The sequence below is a fragment of the Callospermophilus lateralis genome, chromosome X (assembly GCF_048772815.1).
Source record: "Callospermophilus lateralis isolate mCalLat2 chromosome X, mCalLat2.hap1, whole genome shotgun sequence".
Lineage (NCBI taxonomy): Eukaryota > Metazoa > Chordata > Mammalia > Rodentia > Sciuridae > Callospermophilus > Callospermophilus lateralis.
Window position 1 is genome coordinate 23,223,938 of NC_135325.1, and position 23,139 is coordinate 23,247,076.

Genomic DNA, 23,139 nt, shown 5'->3' on the forward strand with positions numbered 1-23,139 from the left:
ACTGCTATTATCACTGATGGTGATTGCTTTATCACTTTTGTATTTTTTATAATATCCTTCTATAAAAATGAGTAATTGCTATATAATAGGTAATATTGTTACAGCTTTAAAAGAAAAAAATGAATAAATTCTTTGTGTTTCTTTGATGATTGAACATGAAATGCATGGACTAAAAATAATACATCCATTTGGGGAAATATTTGTAGAAGTATGTATAATAATTTCTAGTATATATTTAATGCTTTCCAGGTATGTGGTGTTCTGTTAATTTCCTTGCATTTGTTGTTACGTAATTTAGTCCTCCCAAAAATTCTAAGTTAGATACCCTTATAGATCTCACTTTACAGATTAGGAAGGTGACTAATGGAGAGGCTGAGAAGCTTGTCCCAGGGGATTCTATCCAAGTTTGTGAGACTTCAGAATATATATATATTTAGCTACATTGCTCTATAAGACAGCATGCCCAATAAAGGTGAAATCTTAAATTAAGTATATCCCTAAAGCAAGACAGTATAATTAACTGGTTACTGCTGACATGCTAAATTTAAACAGAATGATGTGAACAAATGACTTTGGTTAAAAGGATGGAATTGGGGCTTTGTACTCACTGTAGGAACTTTTTATCATTTGATAAATTTAAAACATTGCCTAATGCATCTTCAAATAGTTTTATCACCGAACTATCTAAATGTAGGCTGTCATGGCATAGCTTTCTGGGGAATATGGATACCTATTGAGTGTAAAATAGTTAAAAATGTCTATGAGATTCTGTAAGATACATACACACACACACACACACACACACACACACACACACACACACACACATACAGTTGTATATTCTGATGCCTGGACTTACATAAACATGTACTGGCTTTGATCAGCACTGCCTGTGGTTGGTTGAGATTTCTGCTTTGCAAACCCCCTCTCTAAATATACATAGTAAATCTAGCAGGAAGATACATTAAATTTGTTTAACAGCTCATAACCAAGCAGATATTTCACTTGAGTGAGTTAACTAGGAAAAAATTACTTTTGTTAGTAATACTTTTCTTTTATCTTTTTTTGAACATCATATGTAATAATTCCATTTGGGGGGTCTTGAAAATTTAAAATGTTTTACATATTTTTATTTATCCTAAAGTTGAATGTTGTTTATTCTCCAATAACTTTGATATACTATAATAATTGCCTTATCAAATAAATTTTAGTTAAGAAAGTCATTATCAATATTAACTTTTTGTCATCTTATTTGAAGTATAATAAATATTTTAGACTTTTTTCTATTATTTTTATATAAATATGAAATTCAGGTTAAGTAATTTGCTGGTGAATTCCATGAATGTTTATTTTACTTACTATTGCCCAATGTGTCACTTGTAGATAAAGATGGAAGTCCTATGAAGTCTAGAGGCAGTTTTATGTTTCCCCACCAGGATGTCGAATTACCCTCTTCCGCTTCAATAAATATGACATCCACTGCTACTAAATTTAATGATGCCGAACTTACAAGTGGAAACTTATTTGTTGGTATGTGGCAAATATAGTGTATTTCTCAAATTCAGTCCTTGATGTGGTCTGCTTAATATCTTTTAATTTAAAAGTTAGTTCTTTTCTAGTAAGAAATCCATGGATTTGTCAGTAGTTTTAAGTAGGTCATCTGCTTCAAGAGTTCTCTCCAATGAGCAATAGCAGAAACTCTCTTGATTTGCAACACCTCTAGTATTTAAATACATTTCCCTAGGCCAAAAATTAAAATTGTTGCATTTATTAACTGGTTTAGTACAAAAGAACCTTGAGAGTAGTTGCTTATGTATGCTGCCTAACAGATGTTTCAGTAATATTTAACAAACAAGCAAAATATCCAGTGGATGTTCTGTAAATTTTTTGTGACATTATACGAGACCTCTGTACAGAGTTTGGGAACTACAGAACTATGGTTTTGTCATTTCATTATCTAGGTGGACCCATGGTTAAACCGTCTTTTAAAAAGTGAACACTGCTAAATATGCATTTGATATTACTTGCAATTAAACTGCGCAAATATTTCTTTCCCTAGATATGGGTAATATTGAAACTTTTTCTTTTTATTGAATGAACCAAACCAACTTAAATAGTGTGAAGATAGTTTCCAGTTAGTTTGCTTTTGTGTCATGTAATAGGCAGATATTTTTGAAAAGAAAATTGATAATATCATTCTATATTTTTGAAATTTTCCATAATTCAAAAAGTATTTTGTTTTATTTAAATACTTAAAGAGAACATCATTTTGAATCTGCAATCAATATTTTTGTTTGTATAATTCTTTCAGCTGAAGTTTAGTTTTGTCTAGTAAACAAAGGTAAAGAATTGTTGAGACATTTTTCTTATGTAGTTAGAAGTAAAAGCTTCCACTTTGGGAATATTTTCATATACTATTAAGGCAAAAAGAAAATAGAATTGTTTCCTTTTGAAATTCATAAATTTTAAAAACATTATTTGAGTATTTGAATGTAAGTATATTCTCATTATTTATTTTGCAATATAGTAAATTGACTCAGAGGAATAGATATAGCTGTAAGAATATTTTGCTCTGTTATCAAGTAATCATTTTTATAAACAAATGTGAGTTTTAGGAATGGACACATTACAAGAAGATTTGGACTTTGATGAAAGCAAAACACCAAAAAGGGCAGATGATGGAAAGGAGGAGAAAAATGAACAATTCTTTTCTCTGGAAGAAGGATCAAAGGCATATAACTTCTTTCAGAAGGTTGTAAATGCAGCCCAGACATGGTTCAGTCTCTTTGGCTGGCCTGAAGGACCTCATTCTCTTTCCATTCCAGAGACTATAAGAAGGTGATAGTTATATGTTTCTCTAAATTTCTTTCTTCATATCATATTCTGAAATATGATCTGTTTATTGGGTTAATTTTAAGTGAAATGAAATATTAAATTATTGGTAAGCTATTAAAAGTGATAAGTTATAAAGAAGCTAGAAAGAAGAGTAAAAATGGAAATATAAATTCTTTAGGCTACATATAATATAATTTTAAATTTCTTCTAAATATCTGATAATTTTAGGAAGGTACTGAAAAATCACTGGACCTCAATTTCCTGACGTGTGAATTAAGAAGGGTAAACTATGAGTAGAAAAAGTCCTTTTAAATTAAAAAAATTAGGAAATCATACATTTTAATATAAATAAGCTATCAGTTCTAGATCCAGAGTATAGTTCGGTATACAGATGGTAGTATTTAAAAAACATTTTTTTAGTTGTAGATGGATATGATACCTTTATTTTCTTTATTTATTTTTATGTGGTGCTAGAATCCAACCCAGGGACTCACATGTTCCAGGGGAGCACTCTACTGCTTACCACAATCCGGGCCCTTAGATGGCAGTATTAGTGAACAAGGCCAGATTTCCTTTAACACTATCTCCTCTTTGACAACACATTTACATTCCTCCTTTCAAGTGTTTTATTACTCAACATGTCTAAAATTGTTAAACTTCTTCAGTTTTATCAAATTACTAACCTCTGCTGTTCATTTAAACAAGCATTTGGGCACCTCCCTTGTTTCAGTGTTGCTGATATAATGGAACCTCAGAACACTTTTTTGCCTCCTTTCTCAGTACTTGCAGGTTTAGCTAAATCTATAATAATTTTCCAATATGTTATTGCTTTTATTTTTTTTAATGGACAATTTCAATTTTACTGACTTAATTGACGAATATTTCTTTATGCTGTGGGGAAAATTAATGCAACAGAAACTGAAAATTTCCATATTCGATCATAAAATCAACTGGCTAGAGGGAATTTTTCAGAAAGTTTTCAGTTTTTGGCTTTGGTGTTAGTTTCAATAAACATTTTACCCGAGTTAAAAATTTAAAGTCATTATACCTTAATGATTCATTTTCATTTTGGGGAAAATCATTGATTAAGCATTTAAAAATTATTATTCATCACTGTGACTAGTGTTTCTGTTTTAAAATTCTCCTTTATGAAGTTTTAGTCTGATCTTAATTTAAAATTATAATTTTATTTTTTCTTCATTTTAGGTTTTATCAATTTATTTATTTATCTATTTGGTCTCATATAAGTTCTTGGATAAATTTATCCATTTCTGTGTTTCTTAAGTCACGTGATGCTGTTTTTTTCTTATGATTCATGTTTTCTTTAAATTTGAGTTGTGTTTTTAATTATTTTCAAGCCTAAAGATTTCTCTTTATTCCACTTTGGCTGCAATGCAGAAATTTTGCCACTAAGCATTCTAATTTTTGTTGTTTTTATAAGCCTTAGGATTTTGGTTTTAATTTTCTGCATGCCTTTTACTATTATACTGATTGGTAATGTACAATATATTATTATAAACATACATCATTATTTACTTGCCAATTCACATTCATCAGGGGGCATTTACTTATGCTATTTCATTATATTTTGTTTGCATAAATAATGCAGAGATGAATACATTTGTTTATAAATAGTAGCAGACATTTTTTGATATTAAATAGAAAATGTCTCAGAGGTGATATGATGAGACCAAACAACACACACTTGTAAAAGTCTCTTCAATGCATTCTGGGACAATTTTCTATTAAGCATTCTATATTATTAACCTCACTAATGAGACACATTGAATGGCTGGCTGTTTCTTAATGAAGTTGACTACTGTAACAGTTTAAAATCTTTACTGTACTATTTTGATAAGCGAGAAACAGACCTCATTATTGGGTATTGCCTTGAAAAAGACTATTCTTGATGAGAATGAAGCCTTTCTATTCCTGGGAAGAAAAGCTGCCTACAACCAAAAACTTTAAACAGAGATTAACTTTGTCCAGATAACAAAGTTATTCAAAGCCATTTCTTGATTTGGAATTTCTGGATTATGGGCACTCAGGCTAAGAAGTTCTCCAAGGTCATGTATTGTTACCAATATTTGAAAGCCCTTTTCAATGTCTCTTGCATTACTCCATCATGGGGAAGCATCCAGTGTTTCTCATGAGAAGTTTAATGTCACATTTGGGGAATGATATGTTCATTCTTTTAGATCTCTTTCATAGTTCCTATTTCTCTGTTATTCTGTATTTTTGTAATTTATTAGATTAAAATGTCAGCATCAAGTTCTTCATCATCATTCAATATCCTTGGCATTCATTAAGCCCTATGTATTGAAGACTAATCATTTAACCCTTATTTTCTGCCTCCTGTTCTATTATTTGCTTCCCTCTGTTTTCTCTATTCTCTCAATCTTCTATTACAAAGATAGGGGAACTATTTTACTGATCCTTCATTTTGCTCTCAATTACTTTTTGTCTTTCACCTTTCTTGTACTTTAATTTCTTACGCTGTAGCATTCTACTTTTTCTGTAAATATTTTAATTGGTATTTATAGTTCATTTTCCAAACATGTTGTTTTTCTTTAATTATCCCTTTCTCCTTCCCTGATCTCTTATTCTTTTCTCCCTATTCCTTCCCCTTTTTTCCTTTTCTTCCCTTCTTCTTTATGTCTGATACCATTCTGTTTTTGAATTATAGACACATGCAGAAATTTTGAGTAGCTCCTTTACAGTATGAGAGTTTTCATCAGTTTTAATTTTCATTAAATCATATCATCTCTCCTGAGTTCTTCATTCTTTTGTATTTTTAATTTGATTTTTGTTTCAGTTGTTAATGGTTTTCCTTAATTATTTCTAGTTTTGATTATCATTCATTCATATATACACATAAAAGATTTGGTTTTTGCTACAAGCAGAGGACAAGGGTTTCTCTGGATACTCTGAATGTTTGTTTTTCCATGAACTATTTTCCCAAATTAAAAATCAGACAAAAGTTGTTAGCAAGTTGCCAATTCATGGTAACATACATACTTTACTTTAGGGTACTAGACCAGACAGAATGCAAAAGGAAGGGGGAATTTAGAACATGAACATCCACTGTAGGTGCCATAAATTTCCCAGATAGCTGGGGGTTGATTTTATTTTGAGACATCTCCAATTTTTCCTGAAGGCAAAGACTACTTTTGTGTCCTTTACATGTTTTGTGGGATAGTAGATCAATCCTGGATTTTCCATATATAGCAGTTAACTGTAATGATCACTGTACCATGTGTGACTTTCTTCTTCTCTGTCAACACTAAAGTTGGAGCCTCTGTTTTATTCCTCTAGGAAAACGGTTTATTGTTTCCCCTATAGCATACTGCTATACAGTGTATCAATTCTATTGATCCATCAATTCAGTTCTATCCATTCTCTGTCTAATAGATACCCTTCAAATTTTCTGGTGTACTCATGCTCTCTTTCCCAATTTCAATGTCATTATAGGCTTATTCCCTTTCTCCCATTTTTCTGACATGTTAGAAATATTTTGAGAGGGAGAGAAGATGAGTGCATGTGTTCAATGTATTTTTCCTGAACACGGAGTTGCCCTTCCTTCTCAAACATTTCTGTTTCACTCTTCCTATTATCTTCTTTTATTCCCATCATAATGACTCATTATTTTAGTTATTGCTTTCATTACTATAATCTAATGATCCATGAACCATTGAATTTACTTTGCATTATCTGTCTTATTTTCTTCCTTTTAAATATTTTTGTGATGAGTTTACTACTAATAATGATTAATATAGATTAGGCAAGGAATCATTATATATGTTTTATGGGTATTAAATTTATTCTTTTTTAAAAATTTGTTCTTTTTAGTTATACATGACAGTAGAGTATATTTTGACATATCATATATAAATGGAGTATAACTTCCCATTTTTGTGGTTGTACATGATGTGAAGTTACACTGGTTGTGTATTCATATATGAGCACTGGAAACTTACGTCCAATGCATTCTACTATTTTTTCCCATTTCCCCTTCCCCCAATTATACTCTTTCCAATCTGGTGAGCCTCTCCTTCGCTCACCCCCACACCCCCAGCCTATTGTGAGTCAGCATCCACATATCGGAGAGAACATTCAGCTTTTGGTTATTTGGGATTGGCTTTTTTCACTTAGCATGATAGTCTCCAGTTCCATCCATTTACTGGCAAATGCCATAATTTCATTCTTTACAGCTGAATAATATTCCATTGTGTATATGTACCACATTTTCTTTAACCATTCAACTGTTGAAGGGCACCTAGGTTGGTTCCATAGTTTATCTATTGTGAATTGAGCTGCTATATACATTGAAGTGGCTGTGTCATTATAATATACTGATTTTAAGTCCTTTGGATATATACCAAGGAGTGTGATAACTAGGTCAAATAATGGTTCCATTCCAAGTTTTCTGATGAATATCTACTGCTTTCCAGAGTGTCTGCACCAATTTGCAGTCCCAGCAGCAATGTATAAGTATGCCTTTCTCCCCTCATACTCACCAATATTTATTATTCTTTGTATTGTTGATAATTGCCATTCTGACTGGAGTGAGAGGAAACCTCAGTGTGGTTTTAATTTGCATTTTTCTAATTATTGGAGGTGTTCAAAATTTTTTCCTATATTTGTTGAGCATTTCTATTTCAATTTCTGTGAAGTGCTTGTTCAGTTCTTTGCCAATTTATTGATTGGGTTATTTGTTTTTTTGGTGTTTTTTTTTTTAGTTCTTTGTATATCCTGGAGGTTGATGTTCTATCTGAGGTATAGGTGGCAAAGATTTTCTCCCATTCTGTTGGGTCTCTCTTCATGTTCTTGATTGTTTCCTTTGTTGTTAAGAAGCTTTTTAGTTTGATGCCATCCCATTTATTGATTCTTGATTTTACTTTTTGCCCTTTAGGAGTCTTACTGAGGAAGTTAGTTCCTAAACTGACATAATGGAGAGTTGGGCCTGCTTTTTCTTCCAGTATGTGCAGGGTCTCTGGTCTAATGCCAAGGTCCTTGATCCACCTTGAGTTGAGTTTTGTGCTGGGTGAGAGATAGGGGTTCAGTTTCATTCTACTATGTGAGAATTTCAAGTTTTCCTAGCACCATTTGAAGGGCTGTCTTTTCTCCAGTGTGTTTTTGGTGCCTTTGTCTAGTATGAGAAAATTGTATTTATGTGGGTTTGTCTACTCTGCTTCTATTCTGTTCTATTAGTGTTCATATCTTCTTTGGTGCCAATACCATGCTATTTTTGTTACCACAGCTCTGTAGTATAATTTAAGGTCTGGTATTGTAATGCCTCTTGCTTCACTTTTCTCACTGAGGATTGCTTTATCTATTCTGGGCCTCTTATTTTTCCAAATGAATTTCATGACAGCTTTTTCTTTTTTTCTTTTTTTTAAAAATATTTATGTTTTAGTTTTAGGTGGACACAATATCTTCATTTTATTTTTATGTGGTGCTAAGAATTGAACCCAGTGCCTCACTTATGCTAGGTGAGCACACTACCACTTGAGCCACATCCCCAGCCCAGCTTTTTCTTTTTATGAAGAACATCATTGGCACTTTAATTGGAATTGCATTAAATTTGTATAGTGCTTTTGGGAGTATGGCTATTTTGACAACATTAATTCTGCCCATGCATGAACATGGGAGATATTTCCACATTCTAAGGTCTTCTTCAATTTCTTTCCTTATTGTTCTGTAGTTTTCATTGTAGAAGTCTTTCACCTCTTTTGTTTGATTGATTCTCAAATATTTTTTTTATTTAAATTTTTTCCAGATTACATTGTCATTAAGGGAAGATGGCGTTTTTAAAAATTTAATTGATTTTATTTTTTTAAATACATGACAGCGGAATGCATTACAATTCTTATTATACATATAGAGCACAATTTTTTATATCTTTGTATATAAAGTGTGTTCACGTCATTCATGTCTTTATACATGTACTTTGTTTTTTTTTTTGCATTACAATTCTTATTACACATATATACCACAATTTTTCCTATCTCTCTTTGTATATAAAGTAGATTGACACCTAATTCTTGTCTTCATACATGGACGTTGGATAATGATGTCCATCACATTCCTCCATCCTTCCTAATTCCCTGCCTCCTCCCTTCCCCTCCCACCCCTCTTCCATATCTATAATTCACCTATTTCTCTCATGCTCCCTCTCCCTACCCCACTATGAGTCAGTCTCCTTATATCAGGGAGAGAAAACATTCAGCATTTGTTTTTTTTTGGATTGACTAACTTCACTTAGCATTATCCTCTCTAAAGCCATTCATTTACCTGCAAATGCCATGATTTTATTCTCTTTTATTGCTGGATAAAATTCCATTGTGTGCATATGTCACATTTTTTTTATTCCATTCATCCACTGAAGGTCATCTAGGTTGTCTCCACAGTTTAGCTGTTGTGCTGCTATAAACATTGATGTGGCTGTGTCCCTGTAGTTTGCTGTTTTTAAGTCCTTTGTGTATAGTCCTAGGAGAGGGATAGCTGGGTCAAATGGTCGTTCCATTTCCGGATTTCCAAGTAATCTCCATACTGTTTTCCATATTGGCTGCACCAATTTGCAGTCCCACCAGCAGTGTATGAGTGTGTCTTTTCCCCCACATCCTCACCAACACTTATTGTTGTTTGTCTTTATAATAGCTGCCATTCTGACTGGAGTGAGATGAAATCTTAGAGTAGTTTTGATTTGCATTTCTCTGATTGCTAGAGATGATGAGCATTTTTTCATATATTTGTTGATTGATCGTATATCCTCTTCTGAGAAGTGTCTGTTCAGGTCCTTGGCCCATTTGTGATTGGGTTATTTGGTTTTTTTGGTGTTTAGCTTTTTGAGTTCTTTATATACCCTAGATATTAGTGCTCTATCTAATGTGTGAGGGGTAAAAATTTGCTCCCAGGATAGGCTCTCTGTTCACCTCACAGATTGTTTCTTTTGCTGAAAAGAAACTTTTTAGTTTGATTCCATCTCATTAATTGATTCTTGGTTTTAATTCTTATGCTATAAGGAGTCTTATTAAGGAAGTTGGGGCCTAATCCCACATGATGAAGATTAGGGCCTACTTTTTCTTCAATTAGATGCAGAGTCTCTGGTTTAATTCCTAGGTCCTTGATCCATTTTGAGTTAAGTTTTGTGCATGGTGACAGATATGGGTTCAATTTCATTTTGTTGCACATGGATTTCTAGTTTTCCCACCACCATTTGTTGAAAATGTATCTTTTCTCCAATGCATGTTTTTGGCACCTTTGTCTAATATAAGATAATTGTAATTTTGTGGGTTAGTCTCTGTGTTCTCTATTCTGTACCATTGGACTACCAGTCTGTTTTGGTGCCAATACCATGCTGTTTTTGTTACTATTGTACTGTAGTATGGTTTAAAGTCTGGTATAGTGATGTCACCTCCTTTGCTTTGCTCTTCCTGCGAAGGATTGCTTTAGCTATTCTGAGTCTTTTATTTTTCCAGATGAATTTCATGATTGCTTTTTCTATTTCTATGAAGAATGCCATTGGGATTTTGATCAGAATTGCATTAAATCTGTATAGTGCTTTTGGTAGTATGGTCATTTTGATAATATTAATTCTGCCTATCCAAGAGCAAGGTAGATCTTTCAATCTTCTAAGGTCTTCTTTTATTTCTCTCTTTAGGGTTCTGTAGCTTTCATTGTATAGATCATTCACCTCTTTCGTTAAGTTGATTCCCAAGTATCTTATTTTTTTTTTTAAGGATATTGTGAATGGGGTAGTTTTCCTCATTTCCTTATCAAAGGCTTTGTCACTGATATACAGAAATGCCTTTGATTTATGGGTGTTGATTTTTTATCCTGCTACTTTGCTGAATTCATTTACTAGTTCTAGAAGTTTTGGGGTCTTCTAGGTATAGAATCATATTGTCAGCAAATAGTGCTAATTTAAGTCCTTCTTTTCCTATATATATCCCTTTGATTTCTTTCGTCTGTCTAATTACTCTGGCCAATGTTTCAAGAACTATGTTGAATAGAAGTGGTGAAAAAGGGCATCCCTGTCTTGTTCCAGTTTGTAGAGGGAATGCCTTCAATTTTTTTCCGTTTAGAATGATGTTGGCCTGAGGCTTAGCACAGATAGCCTTTACAATGTTGAGATATGTTTCTGTTATCCCTAGTTTTTCTAGTGTTTTGAACATAAAGGGCTGCTGTATTTTGTCAAATGCTTTTTCTACATCTATTGAGATGATCATATGATTCTTGTTTTAAGTCTATTGATGTGATGAATTACATTTGTTGATTTCCATATGTTGAACCAACCTTGCATTTCTGGGATGAATCCCACTTGATCATGGTGCACAATCTTTTTGATATGTTTTTGTATTTGATTTGCCAGGATTTTATTGAGAATTTTTGCATCTATGTTCATTAGAGATATTGGTCTGAAGTTTTCTTTCTTTGAAGTGTCTTTGCCTGGTTTTGGGATCAGGGTGATATTGGCCTCATAGAATGAGTTTGGAATTACTGCCTCTTTTTCTATTTCCTAAAATAAATTGAAGAGTATTGGTATTACTTCTTCTTTAAAGGTCTTATAGAACTTGGCTGTGTATCTATCTAGTCCTGGGCTTTTCTTGGTTGGTAAACTTTTGATGGCTTCTTCTATTTCCTCACTTGATATTGATCTATTTAAATTGTATGTATCTTCCTGACTCAATCTGGGCAAATCGTATGACTTAAGAAATTTGTTGATGTCTTCAATGTCTTCTATTTTATTGGAGTATAAGATTTCAAAATAATTTCTAATTATCCTCTGTATTTCTGTAGTGTCTGTTGTGATATTGCCTTTTTCATCACATATGCTGGTAATTTGAATTCTCTCTCCTTCTCTTCGTTAGCATGGCTAAGGGTCTGTCAATTTTATTTATTTTTTCAAAGAACCAACTTTTAGTTTTGTCAATTTTTTCAATTGTTTCTTTTGTTTTGATTTCATTGATTTCAACTCTAATTTTAATTATTTCTTGCCTTTTACTGCTTTTGATTTGTTCTTCTTTTACTAGGTCATTGAGATGTAATGTGAGGTCATTTATTTGTTAATTTTTTCTTCTTTTAAGGAATGAACTCCATGCAATGAATTTTCCTTTTAGTACTACTTTCATAGTGTCCCAGAGATTTTGATAGGTTGTGTCTATGTTCTCATTTACCACTGAGAATTTTTTAATCTCCTCTTTGATATTTTCTATGACCCATTGTTCATTTAATAGCATATTGTTTAGTCTCCAGGTGATGGAGAAATTTTTATTTTTTATTTTGTCATTGATTTCTAATTTCATTCCATTATGATCTGATAAAATGCCTGGTAGTATCTCTACTTTTTTGTATTTGCTAAGAGTTGCTTATGGTGTATTTTAGAGAAGGATCTATGTGCTGCTAAGAAAAAAGTGTATCTGCTTGATGCAGGTTGAAATGTTCTATATATGTCAGTTAAGTCTAAGTTATTGATTGTGTTATTGAGTTCAATAGTTTATTTATTCAATTTTATTTGAAAGATCTATGCAGTGGTGAGAGAGGTGTGTTAAAGTCACCCACGATTTTTGTATTTTGGTCAATATGACTCTTGAACTTGAGAAGAATTTGTTTGATGAACATAGCTGTTCCATTGTTTGGGGCATATGTATTTATGATTGCTATGTCTTGTTGGTGTATGGTTCCCTTGAGCAGTATGTAATTTTCATCTTTATCTTTTTCGTTTAACCTTGGCTTGACATCTTACTTTATTTGATATGAGTATGGAAACCCCTGCTTGCTTCCGCAGTCCATGTGAGTGGTATGATTTTTGCCAACCTTTCACCTTCAGTGTGTGTATGTCTTTTTCTATGAGAGGAGTCTCTTGGAGGAAGCATATTGTTGGGTCTTTTTTTTAATCCAGTCTGTTAGTCTATGTCTTTTGATTGGTGAGTTTAGACCATTAATATTCAGGGTTATTATTGAGACATGATTTGTATTCCCAGCCATTTTTGTTTATTTTTGGTATTTCACATGATTTGGTTTCTCCTCTGATTAGATTTTCCTTTAGTGTAATCCCTCCCTCTGCTGATTTTCCTCATTGTTTTTCATTTCCTCTTCTTTGAATATTTTACTGAGGATGTTCTGAAGTGCAGGCTTTCTAGTTGTAAATTCTTTTAACTTTTGTTTATCATGGAAGGTTTTTATTTCATCATCAAATCTAAAACTTAGTTTTGCTGGAAATAAGATACTTGGTTGGCATCCATTTTCTTTCAGAGCTTGGAATATGTTGTTCCACAATCTCCTGGCTTTGAGGTTCTGGATTGAAAAACCTGCAAAGATATGATTTGGTCTCCCCTTATATGTGATCTGATTCCTCTCTCTTGTGGCTTTTAAGATCCTTATACTGTATGCTAGGCATTTTCATTATAATATGCCTTGGTGTAGATCTGTTGTAATTTTGTACATTTGGTGTCCTGTAAGCCTCTTGTATTTGGTTTTCCAACTCGTTCTTCATGCTTGGGAAATTTTCTGATATTATCTCATTGAATAGATTGTGCATTCCTTTGGTTTGAAATTCTGTGTCTTCCTCTATCCCAATGACTCTTAAATTTGGTCTTTTTATGCTATCCCATATTTCTTGAATGTTCTACGTGTGGTTTCTTATCATTTTCGCTGTGTGGTGTATGTTCTTTTCAAGATGATTTATTCGATCTTCATTGTCTGATGTCCTATCTTCTAAGTGGTCTACTCTGTTGGTGATGCTTTTATTTGAGTTTTTAATTTGGTTTATTATTTCTTTCATTTCAAGGATTTCTGTTTTTTGGGGTTTTTTGGTAGAACCTCTATCTCCCTGTTGAAGTGATCTTTTTTTGCTTCTTGTATTAGTTTATGTAGCTCATTGTCAAAGTGATCTTTTACTATCTGTATTTGTTCTCTTATGTCTTCTTTGACATCCCAAAACATTTTAACCATGTATACCTGAAAACTTTCTGTAATTTTTTCTGCTGTAGCTGCCAATGCTTCTAATGATGTGTTGTTGTGATTTGTCTGTGGTACTTTCTTCCCCTTTTTTTTCATGTTGCTTATGTGTTTTCCTTTCTAGCTCTGTGCCTCTGGTGTGTTATTGTTTTTACTCTATAGATTTGTAGTGCTCTTGTATGGTTCCAAGATCTCTCCTTTGTTGGGAAGGACAATGTTAACAGATCCCAATATCAGCAGTACATCACCTATGAACAAATTGTTGTTATCAAGATATTTACAGATTAGTCTCAATGTCCAGAAATGTTGGATTCAATTATTACTTAAAATATAATCAGTAGTTTCATAAAAAGGTTTATAGTTTCTGGCAGTGGACATTGAACTGGGGATCAGGCGTAGAAAAATATGCTGAAGGGAAAAGATGTGAGGGTATAGAGTTAATGTATCTTAGGAAATGAGAAGGAGAAATCTAATGAGGAGGTTTAGTAGCAGGAGAATAGATAGGAAGTAGTTTGAGGTAGACAATTACGTAGCAAGACAGTAGAGTACATAAAACAAACACACATGTATTTATAAAAACACAGGATGTAAAAATAGTAAAATTTGGCAGGTGAAGGAAGATGAAAGAGAAAAAAAGGGAAAGAAAGAATGAAAGAAAAAAGAGAAAGGAAAAAAAGAAAAAAGGGGCTTATGCAATTCAGGTGACTCAGTCCTCAAAGTCCTATTTCATGCAAGGTTCTTGGTTTCACATATGTTGGGGATGTGAGGGCTGGGGGATACAAGGGTACAAGAGAAAGAAAAGAAGAAAAAAAAAAAAACTCTTTAGAGATCTGTTTCTTTGTCTTCTCATCCAGTAGGTGGGGTAGTCTCATCCAGTAGGTGTCTCTGCCCTCAGGATGGTGTAGGTAACCAGGGTGTGAAGACTGGACTTGGTGTGGAGTGTCTGGAAGCAGGGCGTACAGCCCACAAGTCCCAGAAGGGAAATAGTGCCTCACGGGTCTTTCTTTACTACCGCTCATCTGACTTGTGCCCCTGATATCATCTCCCTCTCTTGCCTGGAGATTTCCCAGATCCTGGTCTCTCTGTTATGCTCCAGACTTTAGTCCCCTCCCCTCTCTTACTTATCAGGTCCCAACTGAGGGACCTCACACCCCCAGGCTCACTCCATGTGGGCAGTGCTCTGTTTACACTGCACTCCTGTCCAACTGAGAGCTATTTTTGTGTTGGGTGGTCACTGTGTTGAGTTATCACAGCTGGAGGTGAGGGGGGCTGGAAATCAGGTACCTGTTCAAATGGTGATCCAGTCTGATAGCCACGCCCACCTAAAAAAATGGTGAGGAAGGTTTTCCAAGATGGAGTCGGTCTGCCTCCAGTGCCAGGGTGTCTGGTGATGTGGTGGAAGCTGGGTGATGGCCTTGTGCTATGGATAGGCAGCATCGGGGTGACCTGCATGGGAGCGGTGCACAGGCTGGAGTTCTGCAGAGGTAGGTATTTCCGCTAAGCTGTTTGTGAGCCATGCTTGAGCTAGAACTGTGGGCTTTGGGGCTGGAGTCTGGAGACCTACTCATGCTCAGAATTTCTGATTTCTGTGCTGGTGGTTGCAGCGCTGGTGATTTCTGCGAAAATCCACTGTTTAGGGGTCTTCCCACACTCTCTGAGATGTTGTACCCCATCTAGGCGAAACCCTGTGGAGAAGCTAATCCTCTGTTCTCCCAGCTTCATGCCATAGAGCAGCCAGAAACAGGACTTCTTCTATCCTGCCATCTTCCTCCCTCCCTCCAAGATGGAATTTTTAAAGTGTCCCCTGGATGTTGCAAGTGGGCCTTGAGTTACATCCAAGAAGTTAGAAGAAGAGCACGAGACAGTTAAATGTCTGAATTTGGGAACTGGGGAGAGAAGGGAAGAAAAGAGAAGAGAGAGGAGAGAAAGAGGTGGGGATAGGGTAGGGAGGTGGAACTAATGGGGAGGAGAGGTCTGTGGGAATTCTCTTATTTTATTTTTTGAGGCTGTTGTGAATGAGATAGTTTTTCTAATTTCTCTTTCAGTTGATTCATCATTGTTATATAGGAACACAGTTGATTTATGGGTGTTAATTTTACATCCTGCTACTTTGCTGAATTCATTTATGAGTTCAAGAAGCTTTTTGGTGGAGTTTTTGGGTCTTCTAAATATAGAATCATGTTGTTGACAATTAGGGATAGTTTGAGTTCTTCTTTATTCAGATCCACTTAATCTCTTTCCTTTGTCTAATTGCTATGGCCTAGGACTTCAAGGACTAATGTTGAATAGAAGTGGTGAAAGGGGGCATCACTGTCTTATTCCAGTTTTTACAGGGAATGTTTTCATTTTTTCTCTATTGAGAATGAGGTTGGTCTTGGGTTTAGCATATATAGCTTTTACAATGTTGAGGTCTATTTCTACTATCCCTAGTTTTTCTAGTGTTTTGAGTATGAATGTGTGCTGTATTCTGTAAAATGTTTTTTCTTCATCTATCGAGATAATCATGTGATTCTTGTCTTTAAGTCTATCGATGTGATGAATTACGTTTATTAATTTCCGTATATTTAACCAACCTTGCATCCCTGAGATAAACCCCACTTGATCATGGTGCACTGTCTTTTTATTACATTTTATATGCAATTTGCTAGTTTTTATTAAGAATTTTTACATCTATGTTCAGCAGGGATGTTGGTCTGAAGTTTTCTTAATGTATCTTTGGTTTTGGTAGCAGAACTCATAGAATGAGTTTGGAAAGATTCCCTTTTTTATTTCATGGAATAATTTGAGAAGGATTAGCATTAATTATTTTTGAAGGTCTGATAGAACTCTGTTGAGAATCTGTCTGATCTTTGGGTTTTTTGTTGTTGTTGCTGTTGGGCTTTGGATGGTGTCTTCAATTTCATTGCTTGAAGTTACATCTGTTTAAATTTTCTGTGTCCTCCTGGTTCAATTTAGATGGTTTAAAGCTTCAAAAATTTGTCAATGTCTTTAAGATTTTCTGTTTTATTGAAGCATATATTTTGAAAATAGTTTCTGATTATCATTTGTATTCCAGTAGTATCCGTCATGATATTTCCAATTCATCATGAATTTTTGTAATTTGAGTTTCGTCTTCCTTCATTAGATTGGCTAAGGGTTTACTAGCTTTATTTACTTTTTCAAAGAACCAATTTTTTGTTTCATTGATTTTTTTGAATTGTTCTTTTGTTTCAATTTTATTGTTTTCAGCTCTGCGTTTAATTATTTCCTGTCTTCTATTGCTTTTGGTATTGATTTACTCTTATTTTTATAGAGTTTTGAGATGTATAGTTAGATTATTTAATTGTTGAGTTTCTATTCTTTTAATGAATGAGTTCAAAGCAATGAACTTTCCTCTTAGAACCTGCTTTTATAGTATCACAGTGATTTTGATATGTTATGTCGCTATTTTCATTTACCTCTAAGTAGTTTTTTAATTTCATCCCTGATTTATTCTACTATTCATTGGTCATTCAATAGTGTATTATTTAGTCTCTAGGTATTACAGTAGCTTCTATTTTTTAATTTGTCATTGATTTCTAATTTCATTCCATTATGATCAGATAGAATGCAGGGTAATATTATTTTTTTTTATTTGCTGAGAGTTGTCCATTAAGAGAAGGATCCATGTGGTGCTGAGAAAAAAGTATATTCAGTCATTGACAGATGAATTATTTTATATATTTCTGTTAAATCTAAATTATTAATTGCAACTTTCAGTTCTATTGCTTCTTTATTTAGTTTTTGTTTGGAGGATCTATCAAGTGGTGAGACAGGTATGTTAAAGTCACCCAGTATTATTGTGTTGTTGTCTGTTTGCTTCTTGAAATTGAGAAGAGTTTGTATGATGTATGTAGATGCTCCATTATTTGGAGCATATATATTTTTAATTGTTATGTCTTGTTGTATATTTCCCTTAAGCCATATGAAATGTCCTCCTTTCTCCCTTCTGATTAACTTTGGCTTGAAGTTCACTTTATCTGATATGAGGATAGAAGCTCCTGATTTTTTATGAGATACATGTGAATGATGTATTTTTAAAACATTTTTTTAGTTGTAGATGGACACAATACCTTTATTTAGTATTTTCATTTTTTTATGTGGTGCTGGGGTTTGAACCCAGTGCCTCACACATGCTAGACAAGTGCTCTACCACTGAGCCACAACCAAATTCTGAATATTGTATTTTTTACCTTCAGTCTGTGGATGTATGCCTATAAGGTGAGTGTCTTAGAGACACAGCTTATTTGTTGGGTCTTGTATTTTAATCCAATCTGGCCATATATATCTTTTGAGTGTCTGAGTTAAGAAATCAGCTGAGGTTCGGATTGTTCTTCATCTAAACGTGATCCATTGTTTTTCTATAGCAGCCTTTAAATTTCTATCCTTATTCTGTATATTCTGTATTTTAGGTATTGTCATAATAATGTTCCTTGGTGTGGGCCTTTTGTCATTTTGTATATTTGGGGTCCTGTAAGCCTTCTGTGTTTGATTTTTTCCATTTAATTTTTAAGGGTTGGGAAATTTTCTGATATTATTTCTTTGAAAAGGTTATGGATTCAAGCCTTCATGTATCCTAATAAATCTTAGGTTTGGTCTTTTCATGCTATTCCAATTTATTTGGAAATTTGGTCCATGGTCTCTTAAACACTTTTCTCTGAAGTCAACTTTATTTTCAAGATTATATATTTTATCTTTATTGCTTGAAACTCTGTCTTCCAAGTAGTCTAGTCTGTTGGTGATGCTTTCAAATGAATTTTCAAGTTGGTTTATTGTTTCCTTCATTTTGAGGATTTCTGCTTGATTTTTTTCCACAATCTTTATCTCTTTATTGCAGTGATATTTCACTTCTTGTATCTCTGTCATTTCTTTTGCCTCATAGATCAGTTTAACCATGAACCTAATGAATTCTGTCTCTGCCATTTCCTCCAGTGTGGTGTCAATGGAGTCTGTTGTTGAGATATTCTATGTTTTTTCTGGATGGTTTGTTCCCTTGTTTTTTCATATTGCTTGTGTGTCTCACCAGCTATCTGGATGGATCTGAAGCTGTAGATTTTCTACCTTATGAGTTTATAGTGTCCCTCTCTGTTACTAGTACCTCACAGTTTGTGAGGAAGCCTAATGATGGCAACGAAGTATGCAAACAATATATAGTGGTAGATTAGGTACTTGGTTCATATTTTTATATCTACAGTGTTAATTGGTACAATATGGAGAAATATTAGAATCAGCAATTTCCATCAGTAAAAACAGTAAATAATCATGAATTATGTCTGGCATAAAATCAAACAATAAGTGTTGTCTATAACTTCTGTTGTATTAATTATTGCTGTAGCATTGGTGGTAAGGGCAGATGTTCTATACATAGTCTTAAGAGGTGTTAAATTGAGTATGAGGAAAGAAGATAGGAGGATAAGTGTTTGCAATTTGAAAGGGTGAATAGGGCAGATGCAGTGGTATCTTAGGATATGTTGTTAATGAGGAAGGGGAAGAAGAAAATAGAATTAAGAATACAAAGGAGGAGAGAGAATGGAATTTGGCTGTCAGGAATTCAAAAAAGAGAGAACACAAAGGATTTAGAGTAGTGCAAAGACTACACAAACAAAACTAAAACATGCTAATCACAAACCCTAACCCTCAAAATATAGAGCATGGAAAAATAACACCTTAAAACAAGGGCTAGAAATGAGGAGAAACAAATATAGATTGTGAAAAAAAATGAAGCAGAAATCCTCAAAAATGAAGGAAACAACAAAACAATAAACCAACTTGAAAATTCATTGGAAAGCATCACCAACAGACTAGATGTATAGGTGTCATTGAATCAATCAGTGCACATTCCAATAAAACAAAAACCAAATAGGGAAAAGTAAAACAGAACAACAACAACAAAAATAGTGTGTGTGTGTGGGAATCTTGTTGAAAAGTTAAAAAATTAAAGAGTCATTTCTACTATGGTGGACAAAATAGCAAATATGTTCACAGTCTGTGCCCAATTGATTTTCATTTCATTTCTTCTTGAGGTATGAACTGAGAATGGGAATATGGACTATAAGTTGTCAAGTCCTTCCTTTTTATTGTGTTACTCACCAAGTTGAAGGTTGAGGTTTAAGACTTCCAAACTTCCCTTCTTGGACTCACAGGATGGGGAGAGCCAGCTTATCTCCTGTCTATTCAACTTGCATTCCCTCCAGGAAAAATGTTCTTGGTTTCTGATTTTCCAGGGGCTTGTTAGGCTCAGTTAAGTCTTTGGCAGTCTCAGGTTTATGTGGATCTATTCATGAACTCGGGGATCTGGGTTTCCAGTTCTTGTTATTGCATAGCACTGTAGTCTCAAGATGATCCCTGGATCAGTTCTCTGCAGATGATTGATAAACTCAGGGCAACTTTTTTTAGACCACTTTAGTAAGTTGAACAGTCTCTGGGTTGGCTAGAGCAAACTGCTCCTCCAGTCTCAGGATTTTTCATTCTCAGCCTCAAGGAGAAGCAGTATTTCTGCTGCTTGATAAATGGTACTTCACCTCTGATCTGCCATCTTGTCCCCTCTAAAATAGGTTTTATGTCTTTCCAAAATCACTGAAACATTTTTGACATGTTTGTGTATCCCCTTTCCTGAATCTAATGATGGCTGTTGTCAGAAAGCTTGCTTTGTTGGTATATGAATTAATTTTACTCTTTACAAATACCAATTTGTGGCAGCAAGGGCAATGGGGCCCAGTTCTATTTCTAATTCACTAAATATTCAGGTAGAAAGGAAAAACCAAAGAAATTATTTGAAGGGTGTTCCTACTTATTGATTAATTCTTAGTCTTTCTGTACTTCCTGGAGGCCAAAAAGTATTATTTATTTTTAGTTCTTTCCCAAATCACTAAAAGATGAGAATAACTTGAAAAATATAAGGTAATACAGTTTTTATTTCAGAAATTATCAGAGAAAACACACTAAATATTACAATCTGCTCACTTCAGTTTTGATGAATTGTAGGAATTAGCATTTTCTCTCAACACAACTGGAGAGATCTCTAAGCAAGTGATCATAGACTCATTTAAGTCATATTGGATATCGCACTTTATCTAAGATAAGTAATTGTAGTATGCATTAATGCTGTTCTAGAATTTCACTCTGATACCTCCCTACAGCTACCATACACCAATCCAAAAACTTCAATGCCAGTCAGGAATCTTAGGGGGAAGAGTTTATGTTGTTCCATCTCAGGGTCTCTCATTTAGTATAAGTATATATATTCTTAAAAAGAAACATTCACCAGTGAAATGTTTATCGTTCACAATGAGAGCATACAAAATGAGGACAGTGTTTTTTTATGCTTTCTTTTATCTCATCTGCAAAATGGAGATAATGATAATGCCTACTTTATAGAGCTGCTCTTATATTTAGAAGAGTTAATACCTTAGAGTCATATTGTCATATGTAACTTTTTAATTTAATTTTATTTTGGGGGTGCTAGAAATCAAATCCTAGACACAGAGTATGTTTAGCAAATGCCCTACCACTGAGTTACATTCCCAGCCCCTTTAAAGTCATATTAGAATAGAACTTCAGATCTAGTAAGTGTTCAGTAAATGTTATCTATTATTAATAAGTTTAATAGGATTATGTTAATCATGTTATGTATTTCTGATTTCATTAATCACTTTTGACAACTCTTCTTCTATTTGGCAGTGGAGAGTTTGTTTAAAACTCATCATTTGAGTATTTGTTCAAATTATATTTCATGAATATTTTACCTTCCCTTAGGATTTTCCCCAAGCTTGACATAGGAAATTATTAATTCTTCTTTATTTGAAGATTTTTAATAATTTTAAAATTTTATGTGTGTATATGTATACACAAACACACACATTTGAAGAGAGAAAGTGAGGAGTGAGAAAACATTGCGTTTTGAAGCTTTGAGCTGATAAGCTCATTTATAGATTTAATAATATGACAAAATGTCACTGTCATTTCTGGGCATTTTGCCCATTCAGACTGCATAGTACCCAATAAAGGTACAGAAACTTGATTTTAAATTTAAACTAAAAATTAAAGTGAAAGTGGTTGTAATAAATAATTAGAGTTGAGTTCCTTGATTTCTTCCCACTTCTACACAGTACAGAGTAATGAAACATTTAAAAATATTTATTTTCAAAATAGATTCCTTCTTTAACCATATTGCAGCTGTTGTGTTGGCTATAGCAGTAAATTGTGATGGATTTCTTTAATGTAAAAGATAGATAATAAGTACACTGAACCTTTTGCAGGAGTACACTTCCATCTCCAAAGTATATGAATTCTCATAATTGAAAAGAAACTTAAAATCTTTTAATATTGTAATACTTAAACAAGAGGGGAAAGAATGTGGCTACAATTATTAGGCTTTTACTTAGTAAAGTCTTAATTTGTGGAATATGTATAAAAGAGTGGATAGTTTTTAAATCGTAATTTGTTCTTCCAATGAGCAATTAAGTTATATGACTAACAATATTGCTTTTTCCACTAACAGACCTCTGGGCACTAATTTTAACTTGTTAATTTAAGTTAATTTTCATGTGCTAGAGGAACTGTGAAGGTACAGTCTGTTTCCCCTTAACTCTTTTAAATCAAGAAATAAGACATGCATGGGCAGAGGCCCACAAATCAAGTATAGACCCACACATAGACCCATGTATACCAGGTATACACCCACGTAGCCACCACTAGAAACAGAACAAAAAATAGCATCTCAGAGTCCCACCCTTCTCTTTAACCTTCCAAGAAGACAACCATTATCCTAAATTATAAATAATATGTTGGTTTTTCTGTTTTTGAACTTTTTATAGGGAGACTCATACAGTATGCATTGCTTTGTGCTATATCTTTTGGATCAGTATTATGTTCATTGGATTCATATACTTATTTACTTATTTACATGTAGGCATAGTTATTTTATTTTAATTTTCTTTCTTTTTTTTGTACCAGGGTTAAACCTAGGGGTGCTTAACCACTGGCCTATATCCCCAGTCTTTTTTATTTTTTATATTTTGAGACAGGATCTCAGTAATTTGCTTAGGAGAGTCGCTAAGTTGATGAGGCTGGCTTTGAACTTGCAATACTCCTTCCTTAGCCTCCTCAGCTGCTGAGATTATAGGAATGCACCACTGCACCTGGCTGGCATAGTTATTTTTAATGCTATGTACTAGGTCATTGTATGAGTATCCCATTTATCCAATCTCCTGTTAAAAGATATTTGCATGGTTTAAAGATTTTTCTATTAAGAATAATGCTGGTTTGAAAATTTTCTCTTTTGGTTTGTATTTCTGAAATACATGTAAGAATAACACTGCTAGA

The 23,139-nt window shown here is 33.7% G+C and overlaps 1 protein-coding gene across 1 annotated transcript in view; it reads left to right on the forward strand.

The window, feature by feature from the left end:
• Cfap47 (cilia and flagella associated protein 47) overlaps positions 1–23,139 on the forward strand; it is a 421,187-nt gene that overhangs the window by 140,968 nt on the left and 257,080 nt on the right. Inside the window, exons 28-29 of the mRNA XM_077107522.1 lie at positions 1,384–1,530; positions 2,616–2,838. Of these exons, the coding sequence (XP_076963637.1) occupies positions 1,384–1,530; positions 2,616–2,838 (370 nt within the window). The remainder of the gene's footprint in view (positions 1–1,383; positions 1,531–2,615; positions 2,839–23,139) is intronic.